We start from the raw sequence: 20,630 nt of genomic DNA on the forward strand, positions 1-20,630 counted from the left end.
GGAGGCTCATGGCAACCCCAAGGTTTGTACCACTAGCCCTCCTCAAAAAAACCTTAGAAAAAATGCTAAGAGGTAGCTCAACTCCCCCCAACAAAAAAAATAAAGCGCAATGAAAACAAAGCATGCTCAGTGGCCACAAAATGTGGTTGACCTGTTTGGGGGGGGGGAGGTGGAGAAGAAAATGGAGGGAAGGGATGGAATGGAGTTTCCCGAACAGGGGCAATGTGCCCACCACCAACTTGTTGCAGCAGGTCCTCTTGTTGCTAGAAATGGGCAAAGAATATTCTGGTAGCAATGTTGTTACAACCAGAGTACATTAACTTTGGTAACAAACACTGATCTACAGAAATGAAAGCATTTTACAGATCAGGAGCACACATTTTTCTAGCACCGCGTCTGGATGTTTGAGGATAACTGAGCTGAGAGTTGGCATTGCAGGTGGTATTCAACGCTAGTCCTACTCAGAGTAGACCCACTGAAGTTAATAGACATGACCAATTCCAGTTCACTAATTTTGAAGGTTCTAATCCGAGTACAAATGAGCTGAATACACCTCTGTTATCTTCTGGTTTCAATAGCCCTCCTCACTGCACCACAGTAAAACTGGAGACATCCGTCCTCCAACTTGGCAGATTTTTTTTCATTGTGTCTGCTCTATTCTTCTTGCATGGTCAATGCAGGCAGGGCTAAGCCACAATAAACCAGAGAACAGAGAGAGGAACCCACCCTCCAAGGACAGGCAAGTATGGACTGCAAGGACGTCCCCTCCACCCCAGTGCCAGCCTCAGCATCCTTCCCCATAGCACACTCTACAATCTCTTCGCCATGCATGTCAGTCCTGCTTAGGGTAAGGAAGCACAGCCTGTATGTACATATCTGCTGTGTTCAGCTGCTACAGTCAAGATGACAACGGAACAGGTATAGCGGTGGCCTTCGGTTTCCCTTTTACTATTAAGGCTTCGTGCACAGCTACCGATACTACCAGGAGACAGACCAGATGCTGCTCAGTACTGAGCAACTTAAAAAAAGGAAACCAAGCTGGAGGAAGCTCCTTGCGGGACCAGCCAGTGTTTGTGAGAAGGCAAGAACCTCAAAGAAGAATGATCATCTAACTAGCTAGTGCTGGGGACTGAACCAAGTAAGACTTTTGTTCTGATCCAATACAGCAATCTTAGTATTCTCGTCTTCTAAATTACCAACTGAGGTACCCAAAACTGCCCTGCAAGCTTTAAAGTTCTTGTATAGATGCTAGCTGGGAAAACTGCTGAGCGATACCCCACATTACTCATACCAGGAATAGACCCAATGATATAAATGGACTTAGTGTGAATTAACTGGATGTCACCAACTGTATGCTAAGTTGCGTACGCCATGCTTAGCATCTCTCTTCTGCACCACACGGAAGCAAGGTAGAGTGAATGAATGCTACTATCAGTAAAGGCGAGCCCACCACACATTCACATGAAAAATACAGCTGGGAGGGGTTCAGAAGTGGATGCAACAAAACGAAGAATTCTAGTACTGTCCAACTGACAGGTCAACCCAATAGTTTTTGGTTCTCTTCTCACTGAAATGCGGAAACTAAGAACCTTCAGCACCATAGCCCACACAACTGCCATGCAAGTTACCAAATATTTAGCTGACCAAGGTCTCCATAACAAGACTCTGCTCCCATCGCTGTTCAACCATGGCACAAGAGGGAAGCAGCTGATCCTAGTAGCCGCCACTCTGATCCCCTCCTCTGCCCCAAGGGATGTTTCTACTCTCAGGATTGCAAAGGAGGGCAGCTGTCAGCACCGTTCCAAGCATTCAGGCCTGGGGAAAAGGAGAACTGGCTAACTCTGACCTAAGGCAGAACAATGGTATTTAGAGAAGCAGCCTCACTGAGATGCCACCTTCAGAACTGCTTAAGTGGCACCACTGAAACTGGCCAAATTGTAGCATTGCTCAAGTTTATTTGAGCACTGCAAACCACACCTAAAAAGATGCCAGGATGTCTTCTCAGGAAGGCATTTACTCATTCTTTACACGGAACACAGCTAAATCATTCCAGTCTTGGGACATACAGCCAGTGTATGCACAGTTACTCCAAACTACGTTGAAGAGGCACAAATTAAACAGTTTAGGCTAAGTGTGGTAGAAAACAGAACACAGTCTGCTGATAGTGCCCAATTCCCCTCTATTCGGCACTGGTTAGGCCTCATCTTGAGCACTGCGTCCAGTTCTGTACACCACACTTTAAGAAGGATGCAGACAAACAAACAGGTTCAAAGGAGGGCAACACGGATGATCAGGGGACTAGAAACAAAGCCCTATGAAGAGAGCCTGAAAGAACTGTTTAACCTTGAGAAGACTTAGGGGAGATAGGATAGCACTGTTCAAGTACTTGAAAGGCCAGAGGAGGGCCAGGATCTCTTCTTGATCATCCCAGAGTGCAGGACATGGAACAATGGGCTCAAGTTGCAGGAAGCCAGATTTCGACTGAATATCAGGAAAAGCTTCCTAACTGTTAAGAGTGGTATGACAATGGAACCAATGGCTGGGGGTGGGTGGGCTCTCCAACACTGGAGGAATTCAAGAGGCAGCTGGACAGGCACCTGTTGCGTATGTTTTAGGTTGGATTCTTGCACTGACAGGGGGTTGGACTTGATGGCCTTGTAGGCCCCTTCCAACTCTACAATTCTATGATAGACCAGTGGTGAGCTTCTGGCTCAGCTTTTTAGTTCTACCGGTGAGATTCAAGCATGCATTCTTGCTTTGTAAAGTTAGAACAAGTTGTTGACCTGCAGGGATTCTACGGGGGGGGGGGGGGAACGGAGGACGGACAAGAGTTTATTCAAGGCTGGTCAGAGTACCCTGGCATCAAAGTTAGTCAAACCAAATTGTGTGCTATTAAAAAGCAATTATTCCAAAAAGTGAATCATGGAGAAAACACAGCCCTGCAACGTGAGAGGGTGAAAATGATTAACAAGGCGGGGTGGCTAACCCACAACCTGGTTCCAGTCCCCAAGGCCCCCAATCCTTTGAGAATTTTAACTTTTTTCTTTATAAAACACCCTGTTCTGCTGAGGAATCCCCCTACCGTGGTGCAGTGGAGGGCTGGCTAGCCATTCCAAGAACAGGCTCCTCTGTCTCCACTTCTCCTTCTTCTGCGGCGTCATTGCAAGAATGCCTTAATGCTAAGAGAACAAGATGAAATTCTCTCTCATATCTCCTGAGCCTTAAGACCTTCTTGCAATGATGCCACACCAAAAGAAGTGCCTTTGCCAGTTAAGTGCTTTCCTTCCCACTGCAATATTGGAATGGGAGGTCCTCTTTCTCCTAATTCAGTGCTGTGAGGGAGAGAAAAACCACCTCCACATTCCTCTACTGATCAGCAGAAGAGCAGGGAGGCCTTCTGAAGTATGCTTGCTTGTTAGAGGGTGCAAGCAGTTTCTATGTGTATATGTGTAAGGGAGTGTGTTTGACCATGCTCACTGCAGGCACACAGCCCTCAACATACCCTCAATGTCGCCATTGGACCAAAAGGGGTTAGCCACCCAATGCCAGGGGACAATTCTGAATTTGTCCATTTCCCACAAAATCCAAAGAATGAAAATCCTGCAATTTACTTTGATTTGATTAGTTTTTTAAAAAGGGAATTAATGCATATGTGTCCCAAAGTTGGATGCAGAAGCTGATCTAACATTATCCCACCCACTTCAGTGATTAATGGGATGACACGGAGATGAGTGTAGAGATTTCTTCCTACCCATGCCTCATTGTTGAACTCACTAAAATGGGAGGTATGAACAGATCCAGGCCCACTTTTCCAACCTGGCCTTCTAAGTTACCCAAACCAGTAATGGTTTCAAAATGGAAATGGACTGCCTTCAAGTCAATTCCGACTTATGGCGACCCTCCAAATAGGGTTTTCATGGTAAGCGGTATACAGAGGTTGTTCACCATCGGCTTCCTCTGAGGCTGAGAGGCAGTGACTGGCCCAGGGTCACCCAGTGTGCTTAGTCCATAGTCCAACACCTTAACCACTATGCCACACTGGCTCTCTGTAATGGTTTCAAGGCCAATGAAAAGAAATTAATGTATGGTGCTTCTTATGTAACTTCCTACTTCTTATCTCAATTACAGATTGGCACAATTCATGCCATGTTCTGGTAACATGCAGAATGGATTATAGGAATGCACTCAACATGGGGCTGCTTTGGAAGATGACTCAGAAATGTTAACTGTTCCAAACTGCAGCAGTCAAATTACTGACTGGAGTTCCAATTACAACTCACATAACCCCTGTTTAAAAACAGCTGCCTTGGTTAAAGGTAAAGGTGTCCCCGCACTTGTAGTGCAAGTCGTTTCCAACTCTTAGGGTGACGTCTTGCGACGTTTACTAGGCAGACCGTATATATGGGGTGGGATTGCCAGTTCCTTCCCCGGCCTTTCTTTACCCCCCAGCATATGCCGGGTACTCATTTTACCGACCACGGATGGATGGAAGGCTGAGTGGACCTCGACCCCTTTTACCGGAGATTCAACTTCCTCCTTCCGTTGGAATCGAACTCCGGCCGTGAGCAGAGCTTTCGGCTGCGTTACCGCTGCTTACCACTCAATTCAAGGTGGCATTCAAGAGGGCATTCTCTGTGGAGCCCTTAAGTTGTGGAATTCCTTCCCCACAGAGATGTGCCTGCCACCCTCATTATACAGCTTTAGTCATATGCTGAAGACACACCTCTTGACCCTAGCTGTTTACACCTGATATATATATATGCATTTTAGGACCCGCTGGAGTTGTTTGTTATGAACTGTTTTAATATATTTTACAATGTTGTGACCTGCCCTGGGGCTTTCTGGTGAATGGACAATAAATTTAACAAAATAACCATATAGCATTTTCCAAACTAAAAGCATGCCAATATATGGCTCCTGCTGGGAGGAAGGGTGGGATACAGGGCTGTGGAGTCGGTACGCCAAACCTTCGACTCCGACTCCTCTATTTTTCTACTGTCCGACTCTGACTCCACCCAAAATTGCTTCCAACTCCACAGCCCTGGAAAGCGCTGTAAATGTCTTTTTAAATTGGAAGCTCTCGTAGGAGCATTTTTATCGCTGCCTGAATATGCACTGATCTTGGCATCACAGCATTTGTCTTCATCTGGGTCTTGGTCGTACACTGACACACAAAATGTTTTCCATCTTGAGTTATGGTGAAATGCTCAACTACAGCTGACTTAACGGGAAGCTTCTTTGACATTTTGAATTTATATTTTAAAAAATTTGTCAATCAAAATTTATTTTGAAGCCAGAGTCGGTACATTTCTACCGACTCCGACTCCACCCAAAATTGCTTCCAACTCCGACTCCACAGCCCTGGTGGGATATAAATCAAATAATAAATAAATAAATAAATAAAGGTCAAAGTGTTCCAGCCAAGGTATTGTAAAAGCTCTAATTTTTAAATTTCCTCATTTTAATGATTACAGCCTAGTACTCTTAAGTATCTGAAATTTATATAAGAGACTTAAGCTGCAAACCAGTACACACTTGAAAATGGTTGGACTGCCTTCAAGTTGATTCTGACTTACGGTGACCCTATGAATAGGGTTTTCATGGTATGCGGTATACAGAGGTGGTTTACCATTGGCTTCCTCTGAGGCTGAGAGGCAGTGACTGGCCCAAGGTCACCCAGTGTGCTTCATGGCTGTGTGGGGATTCGAACCCTGGTCTCCCAGGTCGTAGTCCAACACTCTAACCACTAGCCACACTGGCTCTCAGTACACACTTACCTGGGAATAAATCCCATTGAACCCAATGGAGCTTACCTCTGAGTAGACATGTATTGGACTGCAGCCTTAATTTAAATGTTTTTTACTTTGGTGGTTTAAACCACAATTAAATCCATGTAAGCAAAAAAAAGTATTATGGAAATAAAGTTACATATGTAATCATAACATTCCAGTAACAAACGCTAAAAAAAATGAATCCAAATGCACTGGAAGCCACCCAGAATATTTACAGCTGAAGCAGTGCCCAGCTTATCATTTAGTACAGGTCTAATGTTTAACTGTTAAATCAGTGAACAGCTCACATCTAGAATAATCTCAACAAGATTCGCCTCAAAGAGAGGCATGCTCAAATGCCCAATTCAGATTATGCCCAACTTAATGAATTGATTCAACCTAAAATAGTCCAGTCCATGTCCTTTCACAGAATCAACCAACAGGACCAGTACCCTACAGTGTCTCAGAGGAACTCCACCATAGTATCCCAATTCTCAATGAGTCCATGCAAATGGATAATATTAAATTATAATAATTTCATAAAGAGACACTAAGCAGTTGCGATATATTCAAGGACATCTACTCAAAGGAGATTGTATATTAACCAAGGTAAAAAGTTTACCGGGATTAATTATATAGGCCCCGTAGTCTAAGAACAGATGCTTCCAAAGCCACTACCATATTCTACAGTATCTCCAGCAATCTAGATTTACATCCATTGTTGCTCAAGGCAACCACTTTCATAAACAAATAAATCCCATTTCTAAAATTAACCTGCACACCCAATCAGGAGTGCCACATGAGATACCTTCAGACCCCAGCTTGAGCAAACTGCAGGAGGAAGCAATGTGATGTTCCTATATTAATGTATATATGGTAAGTGTTGTAGTTTAGAAGATACATGGTAAGTGGAGTGAAAGAGGAGGGGGAGTGAATGGGCAGTAGAATGCGAGATGATTGGCTGAGTGTTTAAAATGGCTGAACGTATAAAAGGAAGAGTGAGAGTGGAATCTAGGGGGTGGATGAGGTGAAACTGAGTGGATTGCTTGGTGGGGTTTAGAGAGTTGTTTGCCAGGAGAGAGTGGAGAAGGAGGGGGGTGGAGTTTGGATTAGTATTGAGTAAAACCATATGCTTATGTGCCTTAAGAAGAAATCTTGTTAATCTTGTTAGCTTTGTTATCTTTAATAAATACTTAATTTGGTTTACCAAAGGCCTGATCCTTGGCTGGGGTTTCACAGACCAGAAGGGAGGGTAAGGTAATGACCAAGGCTGAAGGGAAACTGTAACAAATGGTGGCAGCGGTGAAGAGAATAACAATACCAGTATTCAGAGTCTCTGGGAATACTAGTATTAGGACGTGACTGGTGGTTGCCTAGCAGGGGAATCTGTTGAGATCTGTGCTAGAGCGGGGAGAGAAACAATAAAAAAGGACAGTCCGGACTGGTGGAGTCCCTGGTGGTGCCTAGTGACAGGCAGTAGCCACGCACAGGTAGGAACCTGAAAGGGAGAGCCAGGAAAGGCTGTCACAAGCAACTCCAAAGCTGGACAGCAACCATGAAGAACCCCCCAAGCCAATCTTCATAACCAAATTTCTTCCATTGATGGCATACTTCTTGGGGCTCATGAAATTTCAGGGGCAGTGACGTAGGGTAGAAAATTTTCCAGGGCTTTACCTTTCTGGGGTTTTTTTCCATTTCATAAATTCATTAGTAACAATTAATGGATGCCAACTGCAAATACAATATAGGCAGGCTTGCCTACTTTTATCTAATACAAGTAAAATAAACATTCCATATCAGATCATTCACTATAGCATCGGTTAAGTTTCCAATGGAAACTAATTTTTTAATACTAATTCCTCTAATCTGCATAGTAAAAATTTCTGGAAAATGTTTGAATTCAAAATTTTCCAGAATGTCCACATCACTGGTTAAGGGTCATCGACTGAAATTTACTGACAGTAATTTGGGAAAGAAAAAAGACTACTGACATTCTATGGGTATCAACAATGGGAATTATGTATACCACCTTTCTAAGAACATAAAAATAAATTAAGATGTGAAACAGACGTGGCATCAAGCATGTGGCATCACCCTCTAGGACAGCCTTTCCCAACCAGTGTGCCTCCAGATGTTTGACCACAATTCCCATCTTTCCTGACCATTGGCAATGCTGGCTGAGGCCGATGGGAGTTGTAGTCCAACAACATCTGGAGGCACACTGGTTGGGAAAGGCTGCTCTAGGATAACAAAGCCAAGTACTTCATGTGATGCATTACTTATGGAACTCATTTGCCAAAGGGTCTCCAGCAGAGATAGTTTTCAAGATTACAATAGCTTGTCACAATAGCTATCAGCAGAACTTCCATACTCAGGAGCAGTTTGTCTCTAGAATCTGACAGCCAAACATAAACAGGAGGCCACTAACTCTACCATTCTCTGCTTGAGAGCATCCCAAAGGCATCTATCTATTTGGCCATTGTTGGAAACAGAGTGCTGGACTAGATGACTCTTAGATTTGATTCACAAAGACAATTCTTACATTCTTATCCTCAAGCAACAGGCATTTATTGGTCAAAACCAGCTGCTTGTGTTCTTCCAGGAAATCTGCCAATCCTCAAGTACTAGAAGTATTTGCTGGATCTTAATTCTTCTGCCCAGAGATTCTCTGTTTTATTGTATAAATATCAAGTTTTAATCCAACTGATTTTATTGTTGCACATCACTTTGATATACTGCTTTTCACAGAGATCCAAGTCTCTTAATAAAATATAATGCAGTTGCCATGACCCATTCCACCAAGGGGCAAGCTACACAAATTGCCAGTTTAAAAACGAGATGGGTTTCCCCACCTCTCAGTCCAAAATTAAGCTTTGATGCAGGACTCAAGAACAGTATTCACAAACAGCAGCACATCAATTTCCTTTGTCAAGAAAGGAAGGGTCTGAGAATATCCAAGCAAAGCTTTTAAACATTTTTTTGTTTTATGTATTTTAAGGTTTTAGAGTGTTTTTAGCTTATGTTTGCCGCCCTGGGCTCCTGCTGGGAGGAAGGGTGGGATATAAATCAAATAATAATAAATAATAATAAATAAAGGAGATGCCACAGCATCAAGGTCACTTTAGCGGGAGGAGCTAGAAAAGTTAATGATTTGCCACAAAAATTGTCATGCTATCTGCCCAGCTTGAACACACTTGGCGCTGGTCTGAGCAGCAGCCAATGGGTATGAAGTAACACCAACTCTAATGCTTTTAACTTTGCCAGTAAATTGATAGGAATCTCTTCAAAATCACTATTGATTCAGATTAAAGAAACTGGAAAACAAACTCCTCCCCTTGCAGAGTCAATAAAAGTTTACGTACTTTTGTAGCAAGAAGAAATCCAACACTGTTGTTTACATTGGGAACGCGGGAAGCTGGCTTCAACCAAGTCGGCCCATCTGGCTCAGTAATGTCAACACTGACTGGCAGCAGCTCTTCAGGGTTTCAGACAGGAGCCTCTCCTAGTCCTATCTGAAGCTGCTGGGGATTGGACATGGGACCTTTGGATGCATAGCATGCGCTCTTTCACAGAGTATTGGCCCTTTCCATGAAACAGAATACACCTTTTTGGGGGGAGGTGACTGTGAGGCGTCCTTCCCTGGCTCTCCCTGTCAGGTTCCTGCTCGTGGTTACTGCCTGTCTCTAGGCACCACCAGGGACTCCACCAGTCCGGACCGCTCTCTCTTATGATTTCTCTCCCCGCTCTAGCACAGATCTCAACAGATCCCCCTGCTAGGCAACCGCCAGTCACGTCCCAATACTAGTATTCCCAGAGACTCTGAATACTGGTATTGTTATTCTCTTCACCGCTGCCACCATTTGTTACAGTTCCCCTTCAGCCTTGGTCATTACCTTACCCTCCCTTCTGGTCTGTGAAACCCCAGCCAAGGATCAGGCCTTTGGTAAACCAAATTAAGTATTTATTACAGATAACAAAGCTAACAAGGTTAACAAGATTTCTTCTTAAGGCACATAAGCATATGGTTTTACTCAATACTAATCCGAACTCCACCCCCCTCCTTCTCCACGCTCTCCTGGCAAACAACTCTCTCAAACCCCACCAAGCAATCCACTCTTTCTCTTCTCCCCCCAGATTCCACAATTCACCACCTCACATTCACCCAGATTTACCTGTCATCCTTTCATTTATACTGTCAGCCATTTTAAACATTCAGCCAATCATCAAGCATTCTATTGCCTATTCACTCCCCCTCCTCTTTCACTACTTACCATGTATCTTCTAAAACAACAACACTTACCATATATACACTAATATATAGGAACATCACAGTGACCATATCAGACATTTACTGGAATGACATGGTTCTGATTCTCACTACTCTGGTGGGATATTTCTTTCATTGTAACCCCCTGCCCATTAATATGAAGAGATCTGAAAAGAGAAACCAGAGGTATTTAGCCACTTATTCTATGTTGCTGCATTAATGATCATTGGTAGCTTAGTACAGCAGCTCAAGTTTGCAGTGAACAGCAAAATCCTTCAACCATATGTAGGTAGCTTCCAAATAGCATTTGACAAAGTCACTCAAACAATTCAGCAGCCAAGGTGAACGCAGGCAGGTCTGTCTTCTTGCGGATTAAAAACCAAGAAGCAGAAGGTGTAAGTGCACGACCTGAGACCAGGTTACCTGAAAGGCTGCCTGCCCGTCATTTAGAGCATCTGGGGAAAGTCTGCTCATGGCTCCACACCCTAGAGAACATCACAAGGAGGAGCTCTGTTCAGCTATTGCTCCTGCCCCTCTGCCATAAGGGAGCAGCAAGCATCCGTTGCTTCAGGTGCCTTGTCAAGACTTATCTTTTTGGCCAGGCTTGCTCTGGCCTATCAGATTGGACCCTGTTTTATATGTGTGAATCCCCTGAATTTTTTGTTTGTTTTATACGCTTTAGAACTAATCTTTTATTGGTTTTAGGAGGTTGTTTTTTGTTTTAGTGATATTGCTGATTTATACACTATACACTGCTTAGACATTTAAAAAATATTAAGCAAGTTATAACTAAGCACATAAACACTGGCAGGAAGTCAACAGCGGTGCTCCTTAGGAATATGTTTTGCGGTGGGCATTTTCACCTGTTCAAAAATCATCTGAAGATCAGGACAGTGAAATCCTGGCCTGAATGAAGAGCTCTGAAGGGTTCGCTGGGCAAACAGAGAACACAACAGCAGCTGAAATTCAATGCAAGTTGCACAATAATGCATAGTGGGATAAATTATTTATTTATGCGTTACATTTCTAGATTGCTCTTCCTCCCAAGGAAGCACAATAAAATATAAAGCAAAAAACATTATCATAAATAAAACATAACGAACGTACTATAGGGTATCTGTGAAAATCAGAACCATTAAACACACCAAACCACCATCTACACCTGATTGGTATTAAAACAAGTTAACCTCAGTTTGTAAAAGCCAGAGTAATCAAAAATTTCTTTAAGTGACGTTTAAATGTTTATAGCAAGGAGGACAGAAGTATCTCCTAGGGAGGGCATTCCAAAGTCAGGATGCTGTCACAGAGACATATCACGAATCATCGGGGATGGGGGACCCCTTCCAATCTTAAGGATCAAATTGGATGGTATTGGAAGAAGCATTCCTGCAGATATTTGGGCCACAAACAGTTTAGAGCCATACAGGCCATTGCCTTGAATCAGGCCCAGTAGCAAACAGGCAACCAGTACAGTGCTTTTAGGATCACTGCTGCATGTTCCCACGCAGCCATCCCAGATAACAACCAGGCAGCCACATTCTGCACTAGTTGCAGCTTCTGGACAGTCTTCAGGGACAGCCCCTAAGAAAAAGCATTACAGTAATCCAAACATTAGGTCACTAGAGGGTTAATGATGCTACTGATGCTATAAAGCAGGGTAGCCAGATGGTGTTGGACTACAACTCTCATCTGCCCCAGCCAGTATAGCCAATAGCCAGGGATGATGGGAGTTGTATTCCAGCAACATCTGGGGAGCCACAGGTTTGCCACTCCTGCTATGAAGGACGCAGCCTTCACATATGCTGATGTAGCCCATCCCTAGGAATGATCTTAGAGGTTTCAGCAAAAGAGCACTCTGAGAAGTGTCTGTTTGTTGTGTTCAGTTCAATGTGATCAGCGACACAGCAAGCTGCCTGATACTACTGTCAGAACATTGGTACACTTACCTTAGTATTGTCTACAACACTCATCCCCAACCTGGCGCCCTCCATGCTGGCTGGGGCTGATGGGACTTGCGATACAAAACATCTGGAGGGCACCAGGTTGGAGAATGTTGGTCTACACCAGGCATGGAGAATCTGTAGCCCCCCAGATACTGAACTCCTATCACCCCCAGCCAGCACGTTCAATAGCTAGGGATGAGGCAAGCTGCAGTCCAGCAACAGCTGGAGAGCCACACGTTCCCCATCTTTGGTCTACATTACTGGCAGCCCAGCCCTACCCGGAAATGTTAGGGTCTGAACCTGGATTCTTTTGCCTAGCACTCAGCAGAAGTCCTTCCCCATACATTAATTTGTCCCCCCCTTTTTCCGTATTCAGTGTGAGCACATATGGAATGAGATGAAAAATAGAACAGTGAGCTCCAATTATTACATTGCATATACATGGCCACTCACATTTCAAATATGTGCCTTCTACCAGCTTTAGTAGAAGCTACATCCTTATCTGGATATGGATAATCAACTGTCAACTCAGAGTGCTGGTTTTGGCCCATGTGGCATGGGACCCAAATACCTCTTTCTCTGAATGCCTTATTTAATATGAGCGTACCCAGACTTTGAGGTTCACAGAGGCACTCCTCTGTGTGCCCCCCCCCACAGAAGTAGAGGGGGTAGCCTTATCAGAGGGGTCTCCTACTTATGGAGTAATCTCCCAAAGGAGGCCAACCCGGTGCCCACACAATCTTTTCAATGCCAGGAAAAGAAGTGCATTTTCTATCAGGCACTTCACTGATAATTTTCTGGCTACTGGTGGGATTTTATGGTGTTATATTATCGTGAGGTTGGAGGGATTTTATCACAAGTTTATGAGTTTTAATACCAGAGTTGTTTATTTTACTGTAACTGTGTATTTTCTATTGTACTTCTGTAGTGAACTACCTTGACAACACTTTTGGTACATCATAATAAATACAGTTCTTACGTAGATTACTGCCAACTGTAATTGCTTTTGATCATGACAAGAACTTTTTTATTTATAAATTTTATATCACTAATTATAATAAAAACCTCTAAGCACTCCATTGATAATCCAATAAACCACCACATTTAAATTCTGGCCTGATCTTAGTTTTATTTTCCATTCTAGCAGAGGAACAGGAGTCCTATAACTTGGGGTCAAGGGATTAACTTAACACATCCCTTTAGCTCAGAATGCAACATATTGTCCATTATATATCACCCTCTCACAACACATCAGGGTGGCGTACAGCAACATAAACTTTAAAAGCAATACAGAACAATCATTAAAGTGGTTACAATAATTAAACTACACAGACCTGTTGTCATAAAACAATCTTCAAGAAATGCCCAGAAGTCAAAAGCAAAAATGCCTGCCAAATTTCTTCTGGAAGAGTGTTACACAGCATGGGACCAGTGACACAGCTCAAATAAAAACTTCAGAAAGTTGCTGTAGTCTTAGACAGCGGCTCCCAAACTTTTTCCCCCACGGACCATTTGAAAATTGCTGAGGGTCTTGGTGGAGCACTTAATGATTGTTCTGTCTGTTGTTGCAACTGTAATGCACTGTACTAGATATATTTCTTATCTATTGCATTTTATTCCATAGAAAACAAACTGTAATATAAAAATTACACTATATATGAAATAAGAGAAATAAAAATGTATTTTATGTATATTAGCGACATTAGTATATTATGTATTTTAATTGTATTTTATGCATTTTAATCTATTTTAATGTTTTTGTGATTTTATTGTTTACAATTTTATTATGTACGTGTTTGATTTTATTTTTGTAAGCCACCCTGAGTGCCCTATTATAGGGTAGAAGGACGGGATAGAAATTTTAAATAATAAATAAATAAAAACACAATTAAAAACCAATATAAATATTTGCTGCAATGGATGTGCTGTCACTTTCAACCACAAATCCACAGACATACCTCGGACCACCTGAATGTGTATCATCTTTAATTTAGTGCCACAAACTCACAGATATTCAGCTTGAAGCACTGCTGCTGTTGACCAAACAGTTCTTTGCAGCCATGTGCTCTGGAAATCAAGGATACCAGTAATGCGTCTTCATGGCTGTGCTGCTATCTTATTTCATCATGCTCTCTCTCAGGTCAGTTTTCCTTGCACACACAGAGACAGGCAGTCGCTCTAAAAGCTGCTGCAAAGCATTTAATATCCATTCTAATACTTTCAAAGAGTTACCTATATATGAAACCTGAGACACAGCTCTGTGTCACATGCACTTACAGAGCCAGTGCAACCTGCAAGCAGTGCTAAAGTGCGGAAGTCCCAAGCAGTTCAGCCAACCCAGGAGATTTGTATCACAGACCAGCTGAAATAATGTTTGAATGGCAAGCTAGTCAAGTAAGGTTGACCATATCCCAGTCTGCATCTGTGTTGGAATTGCTTTTTAAAAGAGATGTTTTAAAGATGTTTTGTTTTAATATATCTTAAAGTTCTGTTCTTGTATGTTTTAGAGCATTTTTAGCGTTTTTGTTTGCCACCCTGGGCTCCTACTGGGAAGGGCAGAATATAAATTTAATAAATAAACAAGTAAGTGATAAATCTAGTGGGTTTTACCAGTTGTCAACAAGAAGCATGTGTGCCATGTTAAGCAAGCAGCTCCCTCACATCTAAGAAGTTAATGCCTACATCTAGACATTTCAATACCATGTGCATGCCTCATGGCACAAGAACTCTAGAAACTGTCCATGAAGTCATCATTTACACTTTTGAACAGGGAAGGTGCAGGTCAAACTAACCCCATGACAGAGAAGGCAGAGTGGGAAGAAAATAATCTCAGAAGCTCACTCTAATATGGGCAAACCTAATGCTACAGTTAATACACAAATGCAAGAGTGCAACTGATAGCATTATTCCACGCACAGCGCAATAGAGAGCTTTCTCTGACAACTATAAATGTCACATCTTGCCTTTGAAGACAAACTCCCTGCTCTATTCAGGGAAGTTATGATGACTTGGGGATTTTAGCACTAGAGGTTATTTTTAGCATTCCTCGCTAGGGTACTAAAGTCATCTGCCCTCCCTTCAGCAATTTACTTTTCAAACAGGAGCTGGACCACAACTAAAAATAACAAACTGTCCTAAATTGCTGGCTAGCTAAAAGGTGAGGCAGAACACTGTCAAAATCACTATGCCCTTAATTTTGAAGATCCAGTACTGCCCAGAAGTAGAAATGTTTCTTGATTATTGCATCATATCAATAAGCTTTCTAGCCTAGGAACTCAGCTCTTGCTAAATGTGGTAGGCCCTTCTAAGTTTTGCTCAACTTGGGAATGAGCAGATCTGTCAAGACTTGTTCAAGGGCCATCACACAAAGCCTGAAGGAACTCCAGAATACAAGAAAAAAGTGTCCTGGATTTACCTACCAGCAGATAAATAGCAACATGTCACACAAACTCTTAGTTGAGTAATGTTTGACGTTCCAGCTGCGTATCTTTCAGGCAAGTTATTTTATGGTTGCTACAGAAAATGGTGTGGTTCTTATAGGGCTAACAATAATCAGTTACAGTACAGACCTCAAGTATTTGAATATCATACCTCTGTTGTTATCTGCCTTCAGGTCAGTTACGACTTATGGTGACCCTATGCATCAGCGACCTCCAATAGCATCTGAGGTGAACCAACCTGTTCAGATCATGTAAGTTCAGACCACAGGGTGGTTCATGATAGGTGCTACTGGAGGTTGCCGATTCATAGGGTCACCATAAGTCATGATCAATTTGAAGGCACACAACAACAACAAAAGTTCAGGTCTGTGGCTTCCTTTATGGAATCAATGCATCTCGTTTGGCCTTCCTCTTTTTCTACTCTCTTCTGTTTTCCCCAGCATTATTGTCTTCTCTAGTGAATCATGTCTTCTCAATATGTGCCCAAAGTATGATAACCTCAGATTCATCATTTTAGCTTCTAGTGATAGTTCTGGTTTAATTTGTTCTAACATCCAATTATTTGTCTTTTTTGCGGTCGATGGTATCAGCAAAGCTCTCCTCCAGCACCACATTTCAAAAGAGTTGATTTTTCCCTTACTGCTTTTTCACTGTCCAACTTTCACATCCATACATAGAGATCAGGAATACCATGGTCTGAATGATCCTGACTTTAGTGTTCTGTGATACATCTTTGCATTTGAGGACCTTTTCTAGTTCTCTCATCATAGCTGCCCTCCCCAGTCCTAGCCTTCTTCTGTTTTCTTGACTATTGTCTCCATTTTGGTTAATGACTGTGCCAAAGTATTGGCATACCTCTAATGTTTGTCAAATTGATGATGCCCCATCTCCATGAATAAATCCAAAAATATCAATGTCCATGCACGCTTTTTAGCCATTTGAGGCCTAAAAAGTGAGGGTAGGGATCCTTTATCAAGCTTCTGTACTTCAGAGTCCACTTTCAGTGACTATTTGGCACAAGGAATCTTGCAAATGACTATTTATACACCTGAGCTAACACCAGGCTACAGTTAGGATGACAGAACACCAAAAATTACAGTTCAATTTTAGAAGGGTAAGGCAACTGCCAGCCAGAAACAGTACCAACATTTACTCCACAAAGCATGAAACAGACAAGCTTCTGTGTATCTGATGAAGTGGGCTCTTTTCGATATAAGTTCCCTCACCATACAAACGTCTGTCAGTCTTTAAGGTGCCACAGGACTTTTGTTTTCACTACAACCATTCTTAAGAGCCACTTTTCATATTATAATAATACATGCAAATGTAAAATAAGTGTGAACATGTTTATCACAATCACGGTGCAACTAGCTGCAGGTCCCTGTTTAGGGCAGCAATTTTTAGGGAAACCCAAGTTTACCACTATAAACAGTGTGTGAAAAGGCTCTAAGATGGCTGGCCCTGAGAACTTGGATAAGGTATTCTACCACCATAAAAAACACTTTACAGAATATTGAAATTCACACAGTGTACATGCAACCTGACAAAAGACACTGCCACTGATAGAAATTAAAGATAATCCTGAACAACGTTCTTCAATTCCTTAAAGAAAAAACCCTTGAGGAAGATGAACTAGGATTCACAAATGCAAGAAGACATTTCTGTGCTCTCTTTTGTATGGCAATTACATTTAAACCTGGAGTTACAACCTGGGTAAGGTCACACAGAATAGCAGCACACATCCCTTCTCCACAGTTTACCTCAGAACAACTGAAGTGTATAGCTGCACTGCTCAGCTAGCTACTTTAACTGCAAAGCATTATAATCTGAGCTTAATCTATCCTAAACAGCAGTTAAAGGTCCTACCACTTGTAGAGTGAAGTGCATCAACCTTCATCTCAAAGAACCATCTTGGTGAGTAGTCATCGTTCAACTCCCAGAGGTGGTTCCTCCCTATCCCCCAGCTGTCACCACAGGAGCTTCTTAAGGACCATCTTGCCCTGAAGGGATGGGAGGAGAGAAGCAGCTGATACAGCTTCTTCAAAGCAAACAGAGGAGAAGGGGCCTTATGGGTGAACTCCCTTTCAACTGACTTGCACTTCACCGCTCCAAGTACAGGCTTTTAAGACGGCATTGAAAACCTGTCTTAATTTCCTCCAGAATGTTAATGGCTTGAGAGATTCAGAGTAGATTCTCATAATAATTGACCGCTGATCTGATGCACCTACCATATCACTGTTATGAACATGGCTTTTGAAGGGCTTGGCCCTTAAAAAAATTGTTTAGTACTTTGAATAAATGGAACAGACAAATTGCCTTCTGTTTTATTGTACAACTTACTGATGTGCACTGTTAAGCATCACATAACTGTGCAACCTGCAGATACATCTGAGTATCACTGCAAGGCTTTACTGCCCTGACCAGGAAATACCACTAAGCCTGTTTGTAATTTGAGATCTTGGGGGAAATGTGTTCACATAAGGAAAGCAAAGCACATGAAACTCTTTATTTTCAGATGCTGGTTCAATTAAATTCCTTTGCAATGTCAGAAATTGGTGCATCAATAATATCCCTTCCATAGGAAATATCAGTGTCCAAAGAGAAACAAGCAGTTGTATTATTTTAGGACACTTGGGACTTGGCTCCCTAAACCAGAGATGCCTACATAATCACATCCAAGTGCAAGAACTATACTGCGCCTTAGATTCAGGCCACTAAGGATATCAGTTTTCATTCAAAAAACAAGCTTTGGCCCTTTGGGCTTCCAAGGTAGGCTCCCCCCCCCAGTGAAATCTCAAAAGAGGGTAGAGGAGAGGGGAGAATTTGCATGATCTATACAGGTCAGTGTTAACAATTCCTGTACTAAGTTTTCCACCTGTAGAGTATACACAGCTCAGAGAATACAACTGGATTAATGTTGGCTCAAGCCACACCTGTCTAACATAGCAATGTTAAGACATCAAAGAAAGCAAAACCTAGGCACCAATTGTTTCAAGCTCATGTTTTCTTGGTCTCTGATAAGTCCACCACACCCATTCCCCAGCCTGACAGCCTCCAATGTCTTAAGAGTACAGCAAACTCAGCACTGGGATAAATACTCCTCACATTTATACTATTCTCTCCTGAAATCAACACCACCTCTTTAAAGGCTGTTCTAGAATTTCATCCCTCTGGAGATGAGAAATTGACAAGTAAACTGTTATGGTCAGCTATCTCCCCCAATGCCTGGAAACAGATGTGGATACTGTAATGGCATAAAATGCAATATGCTGAAAGAAAAAAAGACTCCATGAGTGGAGAATAGCATCAACACTAGGGAATGTGGTAAAAGAGAAAAGCCTTGGATGATGCCTGGGGTCACTCCAAGGAGCCAGTGTGGTATCATGAATACGAGGCTCTTGTGGGCATGTTCCAACTGACAGTGTGGAAGGAGTGAAAGGCAGTGTGGGACCAGCAGGGAAGAGAGTGTGAGTCTGCAGAAGAGTACCCAATGATGAGCAGCTACTGGTGTATGTCATTACATCAGAAACATTCCTACGATGTCGCCCATTCAGAAAACAAAGTTGGACGAATACAATCTACCAAGGAGCATGGATGACAGGTGGGGCTATCCTCACCAGGGAGAATTCACGTGCCGAAAAGCATCTCCGCGATAAAGGCTTGGCCGCGGCACTTTCTCAGGTTGGGAAAGAGTAGTGTATGAGTAAGAACAAGGAGGACGGTGGAAGCAGACAGTTATGGAACAGAACAGGCAGGATGAGGATTAAGCTGCACACCGGCTGGAAGAGGCGGAAGGAGGAGAAGCCAGCCTGGGGAGCTCCGAGGTGGGTGGGTGCCTGGGATACACTGCGCGCGAGACAGAGAGGAGGGCGAGGGAGCGTCCGACAGAAAACGGGGGGAGGCGACAGGAATAAAGGGGCAGCCCAGGGGCCGAGCCGGGCCGAGGAAAGCGGCGTGCGGGCCGGGGGTGGTGAGAAACTGAGGCGCGGGAGAAGGGGAAGAGACGGACAGACTGGAGGAAGGAGGAGGACCCCCCCTACACACACACACACACAGACAGACGAGGCCTGGCCATGTCCCGGGGGGGGCAGGAGGCTCCCTCGCTCCCTCCGGCCACTCACCGATGGTGGAGATGAAGGTGGTGTTGAAGGCATCGTCGGAGAAGCGGAAAAGGACGCAGGTCTTGCCGACGCCCGAGTCGCCGATCAGCAGCAGCTTGAAGAGCAGGTCGTAGGTTTTCTTCGCCATGGGGGCCCCCCCGCGCCGCGCGCCCGCCCCTCCCTCGCCAGGCTCCGCCTCCACAGGCCTCGCCCGCCCTCGCCTCGCCGCCTCCGCCCCGGCCGCTTCTTTTCCCCTCGGCACCGGCACCGCTCACGTACAGGCCGAGGCGGCGGCGGCAGATGAGGAAGAGGAGAAGAGAGAGGCAGGGGGGAGGAAGGAAAGGAGGAAGGAAGGGGAGGCACAAAATGGCTGCTCTGGCGGCGGCGGCCGGGATGGGCAAGGCTGCCTGGGCGGAGTAGTCGGCAGCCCGTCCGTCCGTGTGTGGGGCGGAGGCGGCGAGAGCCTCGCTGGCTTGGCTCACTCGAGTAGCTCCTCTCCGGCAGGGCCTCCTCAGGGGTCGGCGGCCGCTACGACAGCGCCCGGCTTCATACCCTCAGTCAGGCACACACAGACAGACAGACTCAGGCGCACGCGCGCTCGGCAGGAGGAGGAGGTGGAGGAGGCGGCCGCACGCACACAGGCGCGCTCGCTGAATGGACGTGAGGGGGAGGGGAGGCGGGGCTTGAGCGCGCGCGCGCCACCAGGCCTCTCCCTTCCTTTTCTCTTTCTTTTCCCTCAGGAGACGACTGGGCGGAGGGCGGGACTACTCTCTCTGACGTCGCAGCAGGGGGCAGACCGGGAGGCAGGTCCACGCATGCGCGGAGCCCGATTCCTCGGCTCGATGAGGTGGCCCTTCTAGGAGTGAGCGGGAAGCGACTTCTATTGTATGCCCGCGACGACATGACGCAAGTGGCCACGCGAGCTCGCGGATGTGAGGGGAAAAAGAAAAGCCGGCTGGGCGGTCGTTTTTTTAAAACAAAAATCTTCTGCCTTGGGAGCGCGCCCGTACGCGTCGCTGAAGAAGGAGGCACTTTGGGAATGTGACGGGTCAATTGTCACCTCTCCCTCGCTTGGATTGGTTGAGACTCTTCGGCGCCGGTTGGCCGGC

The 20,630-nt window shown here is 44.3% G+C and overlaps 1 protein-coding gene across 1 annotated transcript in view; it reads right to left on the reverse strand.

The window, feature by feature from the left end:
- RAB10 (RAB10, member RAS oncogene family) overlaps positions 1-20,223 on the reverse strand; it is a 42,640-nt gene extending 22,417 nt beyond the window's left edge. Inside the window, exon 1 of the mRNA XM_061625908.1 lies at positions 19,543-20,223. Within this exon, the coding sequence (XP_061481892.1) occupies positions 19,543-19,669 (127 nt within the window). The 5' untranslated portion in view covers positions 19,670-20,223. The remainder of the gene's footprint in view (positions 1-19,542) is intronic.
- Between the last annotated feature and the right edge of the window lie 407 nt (positions 20,224-20,630).

The sequence above is a fragment of the Rhineura floridana genome, chromosome 4 (genome assembly GCF_030035675.1).
Source record: "Rhineura floridana isolate rRhiFlo1 chromosome 4, rRhiFlo1.hap2, whole genome shotgun sequence".
Taxonomy (NCBI): Eukaryota; Metazoa; Chordata; class Lepidosauria; order Squamata; family Rhineuridae; genus Rhineura; species Rhineura floridana.